Below are 18,851 nucleotides of genomic sequence, written 5' to 3' on the forward strand. Positions count from 1 at the left end.
GTGTTATATCGACATCACACCATCCCATCCTTTATCATTTTCTTATAATGGTGCTCCACGCCGTGTTTTATTCCTTACGTTCGTTCTATTCTGGGGGGGGGGGGGGGTGTAAGGCCCGAGCTGTGCTGTTGTCACCCCTAACGTGTGTGTGTGTGTGTGTGTGTGTGTGTATAGAGGGAGATAAATCTGCGGCACATGTGGAGGTGTAGTGAGCAGCAGTGCTACAAAGTGCCCCATGTGCTCTGTGACCCTGCAAAACAACCATGGACAGATGCTCAGTATAGAGGGAGGGGTGTCACCTGACCCCTGAGGCCATTATTAAACCGTGTGTGTGTGTGTGCAAGCACGCAATATGGTGTTCTTTTAACATTTACCCCCACCCCCAGAGACTGCGGCATATTAGCACAACCCTCTTTCTTTTTATTGAACTATGTGCCAAAGTGTTGGCACCCATCCATTCTTCGCTATCATGGACCAGTTCAGAGTGGTTTTGTATTAAAAAGTAAAGATACTTCTCTCTAGAGGTGTTTTGGGTCTTGGCAGATGACCCATATTTCAACATGCTGTATTGACACAGCAGAGGTTCATGTTATTTCACATGGAGCTAAACTGCAGCCATGGCCATCTGTCAGGTAATAAAGTCCAGACACTGGACTCAATAGTGAGTATAATCAAATTAAGCATGGAAGAAATGATTAAGCTCTGAGATATGAGATTTGAGTAATCAGCACTGTTTGCCTTGTGCCATATCCACTAATACAGAGACATCTGGTGAGTCAGAGGTGGTCAACTAAAATGAGTAGTTAATTCTGCATTGATTCTCTGTAAGCACCGGGAAATAAATGAGCAAGCGCAGATGAAGGGGAATCTGGGAGACGCGTTTTTCTGACCGCAGCTTTCTCCGGCTCTCGGGTCTCTTCCTATGATTCCTCGGTAGATGCTTGGAGAGGTACACAACTCTCTGTTTCTTGTCTGGAAAGAGTGCTTTATACACTGTTATGTTTGAAGTGATAGGTTTTTGTCTGTCCGTCCCTGGAATGCTGTTTTCCCCCATCCTAGACCATGTTTAGTGAAAATATTCCTTATGGTGGATTCTTAGATCATGGATGTTTTATATAGGACGGCTTCTAAAAGTTTTTGCACCCCTTATGAAAGCAATCCAGTTATTTAAATATCAGGCAAATTAGATAAATATACACCATCCTAGTTATATATTGAATAAGATTTGATATATTTTAAGAATAATAACACAGTTATGGGCAGACTCCACTGTGAGAGCGATATCGCAACCTGAATGCATTCTTGAAAAGCTCTTACAGGATGTACACATATGTACATACTTAATATTACTGTGTACCGCTATCCCATTATGCCTTCATTATCATTCCTCTTTATCTTAATTATTTAAATGTTTATTACCTGTAGTAGAAGTGTGTAAGAGTTTAGCCCTAGCATTTATGATTTTTTGCTTCTTACTATGTTAGTATGAGAGCCACCTTTCTGGTTTTCCAGATAAAGCAGCAGTCAGACCAAACACGAATGCAATTCATCCAGCAGAGAAGGCAGTTCACTGAAAAACATGTGTGTGTATCTGGTAGCATTTGTTTTCTTCAGTTAAAGAACTAAAGGGCTGCTTATTATTAGGTAGTAGTCACACCAGAGGTTTTCTTACTATTGCATGACGCACATCTACGGGAAAAGTTGCCATCTTGTCCACTGTTTCTTGTTAGCGATGTTAACACTGCTGTAGATAATATTTCAGTGTTGAGTTCATGTGTAAGATGAACGTTATTCGAATATAATATAATAAAACTAGAATTTGATTGATTTTGGTCACGCATGTATCTGGGTTTTGAACTTGCCAAGGAGTTCTTACTTTTTTCTTTTTAAAAAAAATCTGAGACAGATGTAGTAATTTTACAAAGAATGTATTTATTATAGCTGTTTAGTGCTTGTTATTTTCATTCTTGTTGCTAAAGGAGATTATGCCTTTGATTAATCTCCATAATGTGGTTATAATTACAATGAAAAGTTGTTTTCCAGAATTTTGGTTTACACTGTATACCTTATACTTTATATTCAGTATAAACACTGAATATAAACCAATGTTTATATCTTTTTAATCTAACACACATGCACACAATCATGTCATCAACATTTTGTAGTCTTTCTGTTCATATAGATGCATGATAAGGATTTGTCTTACAGGCAGAGCTGGAGAACCCAAACGGGTCCTGCTACATTGCAACTGCTTATCAGTTTTATTTTCCCCCTTGTCCATCGCAGGCTAAAACCTTGCGGAAACAGATTCAGCAGACGTTTAAGCAGTTTGCCAGCCTGAACGATGAACAGAGCATTCTCAAGTTCTTCGAGATCCTTGCCCCAGTCTACAGATTCGACAAGGAGTGCTTTAAATGTGCTCTGGGGGTAGGTAGTGTGTATGTAGGTGTGAGAATATGGCTAAAGGTTCTGGAGGCATTGCTTCTCTCCCTGTAAGCAGTCTTATACTGCCCCCTGGTGGCTGTGAGATTATCTGCTTGATTAGACATGACAAAAACTGGCAAGGTTAGGGTTAACCATCCAAATATTGTTAAATCCTAAAATGAGCTTTGGTAGTTACTAGGTAATTCTAGATTGATAGTTGCTAAATTACTCCTGTGTGCGCGTGTGTGTGTGTGTGTGTGTGTGTGTGTGCGTGCCTTTCAGTCGAGCTGGGTTATCTCAGTGGAGCTGGCTATCGGTCCTGAGGAAGGCATCAGCTACCTGACAGACAAAGGCTTAACAGTAAGCTTCATCCTCACTCCTACAGACAATTACACCACCACACCCTCTTATAATAAAGGGGAGCGAACAGAGGAAGAAACTATTATGTGCATGTGGCCATCAACAAATCTAACACAATTTGCAGCAAAACAGGACTAAAGAGACAATACTTGTTCTGATAGCAGTAAACATTAGCGTAATGGCTTTATGAAGATTTTCATGCTCTTTCTAGGCTTGCATTTGAGTATGTTGACCTTACTCAAATTAACTTCTAGTCCTTACAGTCCTGTCTTTTCACACGCATCTCCAGTTTCCTAACCATGCACCTGAGCACTGAATTGGATCCTACATCCTTGTCTGTTTTAGCCAACAGCAGATGATCAGATTTTCCGCTTGCTTGTCTCCGTGGATAGGATTGTGTATATACACAGTCAGAAACCTGTAGACCAAAGTCTGGGAATAGAGTCAAACTCGTGTAACCTTAATAATTAACAAGACAATGGTTTTATGCGAGTAATGTTCTAACGCAAAAACTTCACACACAAATTAACATTAGAAATCCCCAATCAAATGGTGTCATTCGACAAATATGTCTTTCCATCTTTCTGAATGTGTGTGGTGTTCTCTTATTTCAGCCGACACACTTGGCTAACTTCACGCAGGTGCAGAGCATCCAATACTCGTGCATGGAGGAGCGTGAGAGGAAGGGCATGCTGCAGCTGGACGTGGCCGGGGCTGCTGAGGTAACGCGCAGGCTCTGGACATCACACATTAAAACACACAGTAAACCACGTGCATTTTCTGGCGTAGATTACGAAAAGAATTACAATGCAGTACACCTTTAAAGTTTTAAAGAATTGAGAATAGGACTGAAGTAAATTTCCCATTCTTTCTTGAATGATTCAATGTTGACGCGCATAACAATGTCACAGGACCTTTAGGAAAGCTTATAAATTATTCTAGCTAATGTTTAGGAAGTGTGTGTTTGGATTGACTTATGTTACGCTAGATGAGTAAAAGTGGAAATTAGACTCTTAAACATTTGTATATGGATTTATTTTTTTTTTTGGTCATTGTAATGAAAAGGTGACTAATATTTGAACAGTAAATTAATCATGGATTAAGCGTAGTCTTTTCATTAATGATGGTGGTTCTGTGTTAATTGTATCAATCGTTAGGTTGAATAGGTCCTTCGTAACTGTGAAAATGTCCCATGACTTCTGTTAGCCTGGGAGCGTTAGAGTCCATGTTTTCCCATAGAAAAACACACACGCACAGAGTCTCGGTCGCTTTCACTCTCCTTTCCGTCCTTTTCTTTCTTCGCTCTCTCTCTCTCTCTCTCTCTCTCTCTCTCTCTCTCTCTCTCTCTCATTTCACTGAGCTTCATTCTTCCTCTTATACAACACATGAATGGATTCTTTCATTTCTGTCCTGCAGCTAAGAGGCTGATATTAAAGGATTTTTTTTTCTAAAAGTCACTAACACACACAGTCTCTGTGTTACTTATTCTGATAATTGCATATCTGCTCCTGATATTATGTCATTATGTTTAGAATGGTAAGTAAAACTCCTTATGTGTTTGGAAGGGACTGGCTTTAGTGTAAGAAATATTTCCCCAGCCCCCTTTATGATCACAGCCTATTATTCATGATGTTGTTGTTGTTATTATTATTCATTTTAGTTATTAGAAGTTTTTATTTCTGAACATTCCCACTTTACTGACAAAATCCCAACAAGGTACATGGCTTAAAACATAGCTATGAAATAATTTGTAGAATATAAGCAGCATGTTTCTTAATTTTCTTTAAAATTCTAAAGTTATATTGAAGTCGAAATCTTTATGCTTGTTTGTAAGGTATTGATTAAAAATGAGCAACTTCCTTTGTATTAGCCTGCTTGGTATCATTTTAAACATTTTTATCATTCAGTTCAATTAGCCAATCAGATTGTTGCTAAATAATGTCTATAGCAACCATGTTAACAGTAAATTGTAATGCTCCTCACTGTCATCATGTCGTCGTAAAAATCATTAATAATAATAATAATAATAATATCGATGGAGTTATACATCACATGCCAGGATCCCTGGACAACCGACTGTAGAGATAGTGGTGGTTAAAGACAGTGTAATTAAGTGTGTGTGTGTGTGTGCGCGTGCGTGCGCACGCAGTTTGTAGGGGTGTGTCTGTGGGTGCAGAGAGTCAGGGGTGGGTCTTAGTGCAGCTGCAGCCAAGCAGATTATATCGTAGCATATAAACTGATAATGACTCATTGTGGATCCGTCTCTGTCCATCTCGTCTCATCCAGCCTCTTACCGTCACTACGCCGTCCTTCAACACCGCAGAGAACATGGCCGACCTGATCGACGGTTACTGTCGCCTGGTCAACGGCGTCACCCAGTCCTTCATCGTCAGGCCGCAGAAAGGTAAAACCTTCCTCATACTGGTTTCTTACGAGATGAAGCTGAGATGAGATGGAGCCCTGATTCTGCCTCTACTCCAGCTAGAGTGGACACTGAATAGACCGCATTGTATGAGCCAGAACATTCCAGGGCTATATGTTTAACTATGGAGAAGCAAAACGTTTTAGCACTATATATGATTTAACAAACACTGCAAACTGATTTGGATTAAAGCTATACATTTTTTTTTAAGCTGAAATTAGATGGTCGTAGATTTCATGACACTGACATTATTCCAGTGTTTTGGGTTTTTTAAATATATTTATGTGATCGGGTTTGTTTTGAAAAAATTTTCTCTATTCGTTCTGTTTTATTAAATATATTTGTATGATTTACTTCCTACCGAGGATCTCATAGGTTTGTATTTAATCCACGTCAGTTCTTTTTGAAATTGTGAAAAAATACCTGCAGACCCCTTGCTGTAGATTGGTGGACAGAAATGGAGCAAAGTATCAGTTGTACTTGTTATGAGATTGTATTAAAATAATAAATTCATGATAAAAGGTTCTTGCTTCATATGAAAAATGTTGCAACGCTGAAATATATTTATGTAGTTTTTCATTTATTTTCTTGACCAACAGAGGGAGAAAGAGCGCTTCCATCTATCCCAAAGTAAGTACAAACTGTTTATAGGTTGGAGTTTTGTTGTTGTTGTTGTTATGGGGGTTTTGTGTGTGTGTTATTTTTGGCATGAAAAGAGGCAATAAGTAAACACGTTGCTCTTCCTCAGTTAGTAATGGCTAACAATGTAATATAAAATAAGCTATTAAGGAAACATTAAATAAAGATGCATTCATTTAACAACACCAGCACAGCACATAATCATTTCCCAAATGTGTGTGTGTGTGTGTGTGTGTGTGTGTGTGTGTGTGTGGCATCGACTACTCTGGACAATATACTGTAGGGTAAACCTTGCAGAAGTGGAGCTTGCGAATATTTTAAGGTCAGCTTTATTGATGTGAGTATTGACGTTGCATTACAGGCTTGGGAACAATGAGAAGAAGTTAGAAGCTGTCCGAGCAGGAGTTCGAACCATCTCTGTATCAGGTGAGAACCCTTTTTACTGCTTAGTTGCTTAGTTGGTTAGTTACATGGTTGGTTGGTTGGTTGGTTGAATATTTACTGCAGTTAGTTCAGTGTCCTTGTTGAAGAAGATCAACATAAAACAGCATCAAATAAACTTCTGTAAAGTGAAATGAAATCAAATAATTGATGAATTTGCTGTACACATCTCCGCTGTATTATGAGGACAATTTGTTTTTACTGAAAAATCTTTTAGCACTTCTATTGGCCAGGAAAGGAAATGGAATTGTCCGAATCGAACTTTTTATGGTAATTCAATTGTTTGTCTTAATGTGAAATGTTTAAAAGAAAATACAGTAGAAGTAGTAAACATATCTCTCGTTCAACAAACCAATGAATCCAAACAGTAAAAGCAGGAGTTTCAGGGAAATAAGACTTTGAAGTCTTTGATTGATGCACATTGACAGCGCAGTATCTTGTATTTTCATTTGATATAAATGAGCAGTTCATTTTTTTATTTTTTATTTTTTTAAACTCATTTTTCCCTGTTGCGTTAATAGACACTTGGCTAATGTTGCTTATTTGCGCTGTGGTTTATGGTCACGTGGCATGCTTTGACCGCGTTAGTCTCTGCGCCGTTGATTTTGATGGATTATTTCACTATCATATGTGGAGTATATCCAAGCAAACACGTACTGAAGTGGAGCGAGATTAAAGACCGAAGCGTGTCGACATGGAGAGAGATCGAGAACAGAAAAGAGAGGCCGCAGGTGTCATCCAGAGCACAGCTGCAACAGTGCGCGTACTGCCAGAAGTACATAGCTGAGGCATCTTCCTGGATCAGAAGTGCCCCGTCAACAGGAAACGCACACCAGCCTGAGTGTCTTAGAGAGACCGAAGAATCAAACACTCTCAGGCTGTCTCATGCCTGTTTCATTATATCCCTCGCTTGTATTCAGTCTCACGTCCATGCCAGTTTCTTTCTTTTTATCCACCACTATATGGGAAAACCGAGCGGAACGGAGAGATGAGAAAAGGGAAATCGTGAGAGACTCCACAGCGCACGTGTGGTAAGTGAGTGTTTTTAGCCGGAGGGCAGCAGTGCCGCAGAAAGGGCCGATTGAGACGCAAAGAGCAGGAATCGCTGCTGACGTGCTGATGAGCTGCAGTCAGAGTGTGAAAGAGCTGCTTGTGTGACGGGTCAGAGACGAGGCTGTGTATGCGTGCGTGCATGCGAGTGTCCATTTTACACAGATGTGCCGCGTTGTTACATATGTGAAGCTTGCGATAGCTGCAGACACATTTTACACACGGATATGACGTCCTGTATGTATGGTAGAACGGTATGGTAGCCGACATATTGCTTTTTAGATTCAGTATTTAAATATGTAGGAATATTAATGAGCCCATATTTTTTGGACTGCAACAGGTGCTTTCTCAAATGTAATGAGGAAGTAGTATTAAATTAAAAATAAATAAATAACCTTTTGTTTTCAGATTGTCTTTATTTACCCACAATAATGTTTTTTTTGTCATTGATATTTCATCAGTTTCACTTTTTGTCCGGTGACCTGACAATTTCTGACACAAGAATTTCTATTCACTATACAGCGTACGCTAACTATATATAGAGTATTTTGACTTTATAGCTACTCGGCGCACCGTGTGTACAATAAAACGCCATTTGAGATTCAGAAGAAGACCAGCTCCGTTTAATCGCCTGTCGGGAATGAACGAGTTGCATGAAAAATGCACACATTTTATAAAAAATATTTTAAAGGGAGGAAAAAAGAAATCATTTACATGCTGAAAAAGTTCATCTGATCTAGCAGCATGTCGATGGCACAGCTCTTAACTTTAAATAAAGGAATGACAATGAAATGAAACTGTGCAAGGTGCCTCAGCAGCCTCATTCATAAATTTCACTGTGCTGTTGTGTTGTGTCGTCCCCCCCCCCCCCCCCTACTGTGATGACATTTATTACATCGCATCAGGAAGTGTAAAAAGCACCTCGGTATTATCGGTCAGGTTAGCAGTGTATGGTTTGTTAGATGTGATCTTGAGTGTATTCTGTGGTAGAGTGTAAGAAATCCTTCACCTTACTATTATCAGTGTATTCGCTTGTTTTGGGAAACCAGGCCTTGACTATTCATTTACACGTTTAGTAGAAACTGTACACAGTGTGTTGTCCATCCACTTCATTGTTTTCATTTGCTTCCTGTTTTTCTTTTTTCCTTCCTTTTCCATTCCTGCTTTCTCTTCCTTCTGAAGACTCTGTGACTCCAACACCACCCAAAGCATCTAAAGCTCGTCGCTTCCTCCTTCCTTTTGTCTTCTGCTCCCATGATTCTCCACCTAAGGGTAGCCTACACGTGGTCTCTATATATACAGTATATATGTGTGTGTGTGGGTGTGTATGTTTGTGTGTGCTTTAAATTAACACACTCATCTGCTGTGTGCACGAACTCTCCTGCTCCTCTACCATTCATTTATTAGCTGTGTTAAAGGATCTACTTTTCTCCAGCCCATATCTCAAGTGTATTCCTCCTGAGGTAGTGAAGTGAAGACTTGGAAGCCTTTATGTTGTTTTTTTTTCCCCCACTGCACATTCAGAGACAATCAACACAGCGCTGAGTGAAATGGGTTCAGAGAATTCTGAGACAATCATCTCGGAAAACAGTAAACGCGACCTCGTCGTGTCTTCAGTATAAATGACACTGATGTCTACCGTGAAAGAATCGATGGATTTTAACATTGTCCCCTCTGTCTTCCGCGTGTTTGATTAAACCAGTTCAAATTAGCTCCAATGAAATGAGCAGAAAAATACAAACGAACATTGTCTAAATTGTTAATGACAAGTTTTCTGATGCTGAAATTTCCAGTACTGATTACAGAAAAGAACTTATTTCATTTAAGGATCTTTTAGGAATTATTGATGTTTTAAAACTTTTTTTTTAGAACCAGGTTTCCACTGGTGAGATCTTAAAACCCTGAAATATTTTTTGTTGTTTTTATAGGGTAGATTGTGCAGTGGAAAAAGGCCCTTGTTGTATGTCAGTCTTGTCTGCCAGGGGTTTTTGTGTGTGTGTGTGTGTGACTTGATTCCAGATAAAGTAGGAAAAAACATCTAAATAGTAACGACATGAGTGGATTAACATAAAATGCATATTTTCTGAGCAATGGAACCATTTTTCATTGGTTTGCTAAGCAGGGCTGTTTTTGTTTTTGTTTTTTTTCCCTCAACCCATGACCTTTTTAAAGACTTTTCAGACTTTGACCATGCTGTGATTTCTGTATGAATTGGCCTTTTATGCTATTCTTAGTTTGTAATTATCCTCATTGCATTTTCTTTTTAATTCAAGGAGCCGAATTGGAGTAACAAATTTTTTTTGTGCAGTAAATGTAATAATAGAGACTGAATACGAGGTGCTCCCATTTGTGCTATTTATTCCATTTCTATGAGTTTAGATCTGATCTATAAAGTTATTTCACGGGCCTCTGGAGATGCTTTTAAAAAATCATATGACATATGGTAAAAGTTCTATAATAATGATCTCATTTTTTTTAAAAATAGATATTTTATACATGGAGGGAAAGGCTTTGAGGAGCTCCCCTGCTGTTGCTCCTTTGTGCTGTGAAAGTGGATCTGAACTGCAGAGGTCTGGCAGCTCTGCACAGATAGAGTTAGTCTCATTTGCCCGAGAATAGCCTGGCCTGCTGATTGTAGTCACACTGCTGCCAGAAATCTGGTGAAGCTTCAACGCACAGACTTATGGGATACCGCTGGAGACAGAGGACTGGAGCGCTGGAGGCCACGTCAACACTTTATTTTATATTGTCTAACAAGCGCATACAAACTAAACGCTGTCTAACGTAATTATATTTTATAGTCTTCGAGACTTACTTTGAATGTTACATTGTGCTTAATTGGGCTGTTGTATGGCAATCTAACCCATAAGGGTTTCTTTTTTTTATTTTTTACTTTAACCACTTTTCTGTTGAATGTTTTTTGGCAACTTACCCAACAAACAGAAATATCTGTTATGTAATCCCTCGTCTTATTAGCTACTCCCTCTGCCCATCTCCCCGTCCTACTCCCACTCTCCAACTCCTTCTCATCTCACGTGCGGGTGTGTGGTCTTCAAGGGGAACACGAGAGAATATAAACAGCGTAACATTTCTTTAAAGCATGTCTAAATACTCAAACTACAACTGCTGGTTTCATCTACTCTCACCGCTAGAGAAAACCTCCGGATGTCAGAGCTCTGCTTAGTGTTTGTTTACTAGATCGGGTATTCAAATATGGCATATGTAATGTGGAATAAAATGTACTCATTTGAGAGTGTGATGAAGAACGTTAAGTGAAATGTTAATCAGAGCTATATACATGGCAATACTGAGCTATAAATGGACATGCATCTGCTTCTTTTCTGAACTGTATCAGAAGTCCAAGGCCAATCATGACCAACCTTTGCAATCCTAATAATATGATGTTACTGTTGCTAAATTCCTCAGAGGCTGTTCACTAATAACAGTAATATTACAATATGAATATTACAAGAGAAACAGCATCAGATCCTTTGTTACAATTGCCTGATGCCTTAACGTTAATAACATTATTAGTTAGTCATCATCCTTCAAGGCATACAGTAATAGTAAATTATTCTTCTTTTAACCTACTTTTTATACCACATTTAAAGTATTTTCCTGATAGGAATGAATTGGCTAGTCCCCTTTTTTTCATTCATGTGGTTCATAAGCAGATCAGTTGCAGGTTACTGGTCAGTTTATGGCTGGACACAATAAAGCAAAACCTTGGAATTACCTCGGAAGTTGACTGTTCTGTGATTTTTGAGGATAAAGATTTGACCATGAATAAGTATATTGTGGGTTTTTTTTTTTTTGGTTTTTTTTTGGGGGGGGGGTGTTGTTCCAATTTCCGCCCAGTTTCGTGAGTCTTTGTGGTCTGTTGTACGCTATCTGCTTTAAGGTTCAATGCATTGTGTGTGTGGTGTGAGATGCTTTTCTGCTCACCACGGTTGTAAAATATTTGAGTTACCTACCTATCAGCTTAAACCATTCTGCTCTGATCTCTCTCATCAACAAACAGAGCTGCTGCTCATTGGATGGTTTTGTTGTTGTTGTTGTTTTTTTGTTTTTTTTTCACCATTCGGTGTAAATTCTAGAGACTGTTGTGTGTGGACAATCTTTGGAGATCTCCAGTTTCTGAAGTGCTCAAATCATCCCTTCTGACACTAACAAAACTAACGAAAGTTGCGGAGATCACATTTTTTCAGAAGTTTTGAACATTAAGTGAAGCTTTTGCCTGTATCTGTATGATTTTACACTTTGTGTGGTCGCCTCATAATTGATTGATTGGATAATTGCATGAATAAGCAGGTAAAAAAAAAAAAAAAACCCTTATATACATAGAGTATATTTAGTGGCATGTACATATATTGTACATATATAGTGGCTTATAATGCTAAGTTCCGGAAAGGCGCTATATATATATATATATATATATATATATATATATATATATATATATATATATATATATATATATATATATATATATATATATAATCTGTTTTCTCATTTATTATGCATTATAGTATACAGCATTGTCTTACTGGAATACTCGAATACTCTTTGCTAAAATTATAAATGTTGTAATTACAAAACGCCTTTTAAAATTGTGGATCCTTGCTGGACACCCACCACATTCCTCGGGAAAAGAGATTGGACCACAGTCTGTGTATTTACCTTTTGATTTCTGGGAATTTGGACGCATAACAATATTTTGCTATATTTGTTGATCATGTGTCGGCAGAATTGCACCACGCTGGTCTCCATGTCCAAACTTTGGTCAAACTCTCACATATTCCATCAACACCACTCTGTTGCGTAATTCCTTACAGATATATACCTTCTTGCTTTCAGTGCTTTTTCACCGGACAGCTAAGAGCGTCTGTATTAACATTTATTAACCTCCACGTCGAATGTGATGTGCACTTGAAGATGTTATGATGCAGTAACCTCTCCTCTTTTTCCCTCCCTCTGTGCCTCCTCTGTTTGCATGCCATCTTCGGGACCTGCAGAAGATATTAGTGGGGATGGTAAAGTCACACGCCTTTTAATCTTGCATGTTTTCACCTTGATCTGACGCTAACAGCTAGATGTGTCAATCAACACTGTAGACATGTAGCCTTGTTTTTTTCTTGTTATTTTTCTTTTTTTCTCGTCATAGCCTAGATTGTAGATCTGTATATTTTTGTGTCCTTCGTTCTGTGCAGGTTGCAATAGAGCTTTCAGCACTCAATAAACATTGTATACATCTCTCCTTTTCCATTTCCATGCACATTCTATTTTTTTTATTAAACAAAGGCCAGTCAACTTAGCTTTTGGGGGGACAACTTTAAAAAAAATAATAATAAAAAAATAATGATTAAGTGATCCAGATTGTTTCATGACACGGATTGTTAAATCGTATGAGTGAGGGAGGGATAGAGGAGTCATTTCCTTCCTTTTCTCCTCCCTCACACAATTGTGCTGCTCTGTGATTGGCCAGACAGGCAGACAGATAAATATGCACCACACGAGTGCATGAGCAGACTGCGTGGAGAGAGTGGAAAGAGAGAAGCCACACTTTAGAGCTTTGCATTAGTCTGTGTGTGTGTGTGTGTGTGTGTGTCCAGTTGTGTGGGTATGATTGTGCAGGATTTTCCAGGCTGACTCACTTGTTTATTTTCATTTGGGGCCAGTGGAAGAGCACACGGTTGTTTAATGCTCTAGGTGGTGTGTAGGTTCAGACTGGCCGCTGTTGTGTTGTGACGCACCGTTCTGACCGCTGCCTCTTGTCTCCCCACAGAAACAGACGACTATGCAGAGATCATAGACGAGGAGGACACATACACAATGCCTTCCAGTAAGTACTGCTAACTCATTTACACTGAGTATGAAAAACAGTAAGAGTGTGTGTGTGTGTGTGTGTGTGTGTGTGTGTCACAGACTGTCCTGGGACCCAGATGTCGCTGTCTGGCTCACGCCAAAACTCTTGTGAGCATGGCTCACTGAGCCGATTTTTTTCTGCCTGGCTTGTTTGGTTTGTTCATGTGGTGGCCAGAGAACTTTTAAAATATCCAACTCCCAAATACCAGAGTACTTAGTCAGTTTCTCTGGGAAGGCAGTTAGGAATGTGGTAATAGACAAGAATAGGCTTCTTGCATGTAGATTCATTAATTATAGATTACCGAATTATTTATCTTCATATAATGTAAAACACAAGCATGACACAAAATAACCAAAACAATAAACCATACTGAAAACATCACTCTCAGAACAATACATTATGCTACATAGTCCTCTAGTCTGTTTAAATTATAATCTTTATTTTAATGGTTAAAGAAAGTGAGTTTCTAATCAAATGCTCAGGGTGTTTAAGTCATTTAACAGGGGAACGCTTTTCTCATTACTCTTCTCCCCAGCGGTACTGATGTTACTGTCGCTTTGCAATGTAAGGCATCAAAAAAACAACCATAGAGGTCAAATAATTCACATCTGCATCCAGCACAACCCGATCTTTGGTATAATGAGTGTGTAGGTGTTCTAAATAATTTATTTAGCATTAGCTAAACAAATAACTTGCTGTTTAATAGATTTTATTAATTGTTTAATAATTCTTTTGCTTATCTTTTTTTTTCTCAACAATATTCTTTTAACTCCCTGACCTTATCTTATAATGTTTTGTTTTAATGGCAATCATGAAAATTACATCCCTGCATCCCAATTTACCTACTTATACTATGCACTGAAAGTATGTACTCTTTTTGTGAAGAAAACGTACATACTTTTGAGTGTAGTAAGAGTACGCAAGTACTGGGACATACTAACTAACGTTGGGTTCAAACAGATTTTGAAATGCTAGAGCTTTACTTGATTTAAGAAAGGTTTTCATTTTCAGGCCTACAGTATATAAAGGTTTTCCCTTCCTACGATAAAGTAAGTGCTTTATCCTGGTCAGGGTCAAAGTGGGCACTGGGCAAGAGGCAGGAATAAGCCCTGAGTTGGACAGTGTAGTTGTTGTATTCACCTAAATAAGAAATTTCGATGTTTAAAACACCTATACAATGCTGTGAATTGTATAGGTGATTTCTTCTGTTTTTGTGTATATGTCATACTAAATAGTTTTAGATCTTCAAACGAAATACAACATAAAACAAAGGCAACCTGAATAAACACACAATACTGTTGTTTTTTTTATTGAAACCAAGGTGCCACCCACTTTTAGCAGCAATAACTGCAACCGAACACTTCCGATAACTAGAGATCAGTCTTTACTGATCAGGATCAGGAGTTACTCCTATGCTTTGGATCATTGTCTTGCTGCATAATTCAGTTGTGCTTCAGTTTCAACATAGGGACTGAAGTCCGGACATTCTCCTTTAGGATTTTCTGGTAGAGAGCAGAATTCATGTTTCTCTCAATTACTGCAAGTTGTCCAGGAACTAAAGCATCAAAGCATCACACTTCCACCACCATGCTTGACTGTAGGTATGATGTTCTTTTTGTGGAATTCTGTGTTTGGTTTACGCCAGATGTAACGGGACCCCTGTCTTCCAAACAGTTCCACTTTCGACTCATTAGTCCACAGAACATTCTCCCAAAAGGTTTGAGGATCATCAAGGTGTGTTTTGCCAAAATTCAGATGAGCCTTAATGTTCTTCTGGGTTAGCAGTGGTTTTCACATCGCCACGCTTCCATGGATTCCATTTTTGCCCAGTGTCTTTCTGATAGTGGAGTCATGAACACTGACCTTTATTGATGCATGAGAGGCCTGTAGGTCCTTTGATGTTGTCCTTGGCTCTTTTGTGACTTTCTGGTTAAGTAGTCACTGTGCTCTTGGAGGAGTTTTGGAAGGTCAGCCACTTCTGGGAAGGTTCACTACAGTGCAGAGTTTTTACATTTGGAGATAATGGTTCTCACTGTGTTTCTTTGGAGTCCCAGAGCCTTTGAAATAGCTTTGTAACCCTTCCCAGACTGATTGAAATACATCACCTTCTTCCCCATCATTTCTGGAATTTCTTTCAACTTTGGCATAGTGTGTTATTGGGTAAGACCTTTTAACCAACTTCATGCTGTTGAAAAAGTTCTATTTAAGTGTTGATGTGATTGAACAGGGTTTGCAGTAATCAGACCTGGTTGCGTCTAGTCCAGCTGACCCCCATTATGAATGCAGTTTCATAGATTTGGGGAATTAGTAACTATGGGGGCAGATACATTTTCACACCCAACAGTTGTTGGACCCAGTTGTTATTGGATAACTTTTTTGCTTCAATAAATAACATGATTGTTCAAAAACTGTATTTTGTGTTTACTCAGGTTGCCTTTGTTTTGATTTCAGAAACAATTTAGTATGAGGTATACACAAAAAGCAGAAGAAATCAGGATGGGGCAAATACTTTTTCATAGCACTGTATGCGTTTTACTGCTGTAGACCTCTGAGTCAAGTTGAAAAAATAAAAATGCATGGGCATAGTCAGTCAGATTTAATGAGCTGGCTAAAGTCAACATTTCAAAAGTTTAACAATCCATTAGTTGCCTAAAGTAAAGTCTTTGCTAAATTTAGCCATGTTGCTAACAAAACTAAAGGTCCACATTGCATCATTTTTAAATTGAATCAGGTGTGTTATACTTTCCTTGGCACTAAATTTCCCACAGTGGTGTTTTCAGTTCTCTTCTGTCATGTGCATGTTTTTGGGGAAGAGGTTAGCTATTTAGCTTTACTATAGCAGTAATGTTCAGGTGAGGAAGTGATCCTACATCAGAAACTTTAAGCCTGATATTCAGTCCTGTACAGTGCCATGCTAAGTGTAAATGCATCAATGAGCTGTATGATGCTGACAGGGGGCAGTAGTAAGGTGGAGCAGGAGTCTTATTACAGAGTGAGTCAGTGCCTTAAGGATGCTAGTGCTCAGGGTCATGTGAGTGTGATGCACAGAGAGCCTCTGCACTAAACACTACTACAGGCACATCACAAGATGCAACACTCAGCCCAGCAGAGTTTTAGTTCTCCACCACGATGAGAACTTCATGACCGTTTCGAACTCACGAGGACGTTTGGCTGTTCTAAAATAATTTAAATATGTTCATCTAAAATACTGTTCGATTACTGGTTGGCGCCCCTGGGGGAAAAAGGATTCAAAGGTGATGTGTGAAAATGATTAAGTAGAACTAATTAGAGTGCAAATTTTTCGAGACATTTGTCCAGTCCCCGAGAAGAACGATTAAGCTAATATTTTAAGGCCCCCCCCCCCCCCCCCCCCAACATTTTGTATGAGCGTGAGACACAAAGGCACTCTCCTCGCTCTTCAGCACTCAAATTACACTGTAAGAATAGGTCTTACGTTAAAGCATTTAATGTTGATGACTTTCTTTGATATCTACATAATTTTGCATTGCTTACATGACACTCTGTAGTGCCTGCGTAGTCATTCATTACCATTTACTGTCTGTCCTGTTTATGTTTATGTAGTGTTTCTCTTTTAAACCTCTCCAGCTAATAGTCAGATCACTTTACTTATTCCTAAAGCTCACTGGTGTTAACTAGGACCTAGTATGAAGTGGGCGTGATTTTGTTTTGAAAAATGCTGAGGGGGGGGGATGCAAACAGAATTATATAATTAAAAACTAATCCAATTTGCGCTGAGTTTCTGAAGTGATTTTATTTTCCTCAAGCAAAGATTTGCTTTACTTTTTACCCCTGGTTAATTCCACACTAATGTAGCTTTGAATAAACTGGCCATTTTAATGGCATTTATGTCACAATGTCATGATCATAGTTTCCAGGAAATACATGTAGGATATATTTCTGTGATCATGCTGCTGTATGTGATGCAAACATTTGGTTTTAGGAAAAAGAATCCTGATAGGACCAACAAGCTGTGACATCTATAGACATCTAAGAGAGAGTTTTTAATCGTAGTGCGACATTTTATTACCGAAACTAAACAGCATGAATACGGGCTAAACTGATCTTATTCGAAAGCAACTAAATCACTTTTTGCTGCGAGTTATTTTAAGCTTGTAATAAAAATGTGGTGAGGAAGCATCCCTGGTGTCCTGAGTCTCCTCAGCGTAAGCTACGCCTGTGCTTCTAGTCATCTTTTCTATTATTCTGTCTCCTTCATGCTCTGTGTCTAATTCTGATCAGTTCTAAAAGCCCGCTCTCTCACTTTTCTCCCAACTGTAACCCCCCCAGCCGAGTGGTATGGAGTAGACAAAGGTAACCTTCCTTTCTTGTTTTTTCTTTTTTCTTTTTTTCTTCCCTTTTCTTTTCTTGTTTCTGTCTTCTCGTGACTGTGCCGATTGCTCCTGTTTTGTTGCAGTAGACCTGAGGTTAATCTGACTCACACTTCTCAAATATGAGAGCTGATCTAAGAGAAATATCTGTCTTTTTTACTACTTAAGTCCAGTTTTATTAGGAAACGAGTGAAGTTGATGCTGTAGCAGCACTCTTGCATGCGAGATGTTTGACTGATATTAGCCCAGGTCACTCAGCATGCCTACACCCTGTACAGATCTTTGTCGCAATGTCAGTTTACACACCCATCTATTAGCTAACAACCTGCTTAACTTTGAGAAAGCTAGGTATACAGTGTGGCTGTAAAACAATATTGTAGTAGTTGGAGTAGTAGTAGAAATGTATTGTGTTCGGTTGATTTTTAATTTAATAAGTAAGGAACAAATCACTTGTGGGCATGCTGTTAAAGTAAAGTGATCAACGACAGGGTGATGTGATGTGGAGTTATTGTTACCTACCCTGAAATACATTTTCCTATAATACATTTACATATATTCATTTAGCAGACAAATGAGGAAATACCACATCCCAAAGTGGTTTATTCCTCTTATACTACAGCAGTCGATTTTTTTTTTTTTATTAGTTAAAGCATGACATTGTGTACTCTGTTATAAAATTACATTTAATGTCTGTGAAAACAATTAGATCATCTCCTTCGACATATCAACAATTGCACACATTTTTAAAAATCTCTTTATGTTGAATGTCCTACAAGTCTCTGTGTAAGTTATTACTCTTTAAAAATGCCCAAACGTATTAGAACAAGTGCGTTAACTTGCACCTGTGATTTGCCTTGCACTCGGCACTATTGTCAGAGCTGCAGTTATAGACGATTAATCAACAGCTTCTGACCAATCACAATCAAGAGTTCAAAACATTTTATTTTGTAAAGTTGCAGTTCAGCCATACATGCTAGTGTTCCAGTGTGTAGTTATCTGTAAGGCAGTTTGCATGTCATTGCCTTGCGAAATGCTGTGGTGTTCTGATATTAGAAGATAAAAATAAATAAATCAGTGGCCTTTCGGCTCTAGTAGTAGCATGCGGTGTCGTGGTTCCTTAGTTTTGTTTTGTTTTTAAACTGACATTTGTTTGTTTGACTTTTTAATGATGTGTGTTATGTGCTTTGTGTGTGCAGCCAGGGATTATGAGATCCAGCGGGAGCGCATCGAGCTGGGCCGCTGCATTGGAGAAGGGCAGTTTGGAGACGTGCATCAGGGGATCTACGCCAGTCCAGTGAGC

At 38.8% G+C, this 18,851-nt stretch overlaps 1 protein-coding gene across 16 annotated transcripts in view; it reads left to right on the forward strand.

The window, feature by feature from the left end:
• ptk2aa (protein tyrosine kinase 2aa) overlaps positions 1–18,851 on the forward strand; it is a 110,549-nt gene that overhangs the window by 73,232 nt on the left and 18,466 nt on the right. For 5 of the 16 annotated variants that reach the window (XM_053675504.1, XM_053675505.1, XM_053675500.1 and 2 more), the window contains 11 exons: positions 2,287–2,427; positions 2,707–2,784; positions 3,399–3,506; positions 5,071–5,188; positions 5,806–5,836; positions 6,207–6,271; positions 8,519–8,608; positions 12,352–12,369; positions 13,122–13,178; positions 17,511–17,534; positions 18,748–18,845. In XM_053675504.1, coding sequence (XP_053531479.1) covers positions 2,287–2,427; positions 2,707–2,784; positions 3,399–3,506; positions 5,071–5,188; positions 5,806–5,836; positions 6,207–6,271; positions 8,519–8,608; positions 12,352–12,369; positions 13,122–13,178; positions 17,511–17,534; positions 18,748–18,845 — 828 coding nt within the window. Of the gene's footprint in view, positions 1–2,286; positions 2,428–2,706; positions 2,785–3,398; positions 3,507–5,070; positions 5,189–5,805; positions 5,837–6,206; positions 6,272–7,046; positions 7,318–8,518; positions 8,609–12,351; positions 12,370–12,776; positions 13,179–13,241; positions 13,310–17,510; positions 17,535–18,747; positions 18,846–18,851 lie in introns of those variants that run through there. The other 11 variants (XM_053675497.1, XM_017454172.3, XM_053675501.1 and 8 more) reach the window with 11 other exon arrangements.

The sequence above is a fragment of the Ictalurus punctatus genome, chromosome 24 (assembly GCF_001660625.3).
Source record: "Ictalurus punctatus breed USDA103 chromosome 24, Coco_2.0, whole genome shotgun sequence".
Lineage (NCBI taxonomy): Eukaryota > Metazoa > Chordata > Actinopteri > Siluriformes > Ictaluridae > Ictalurus > Ictalurus punctatus.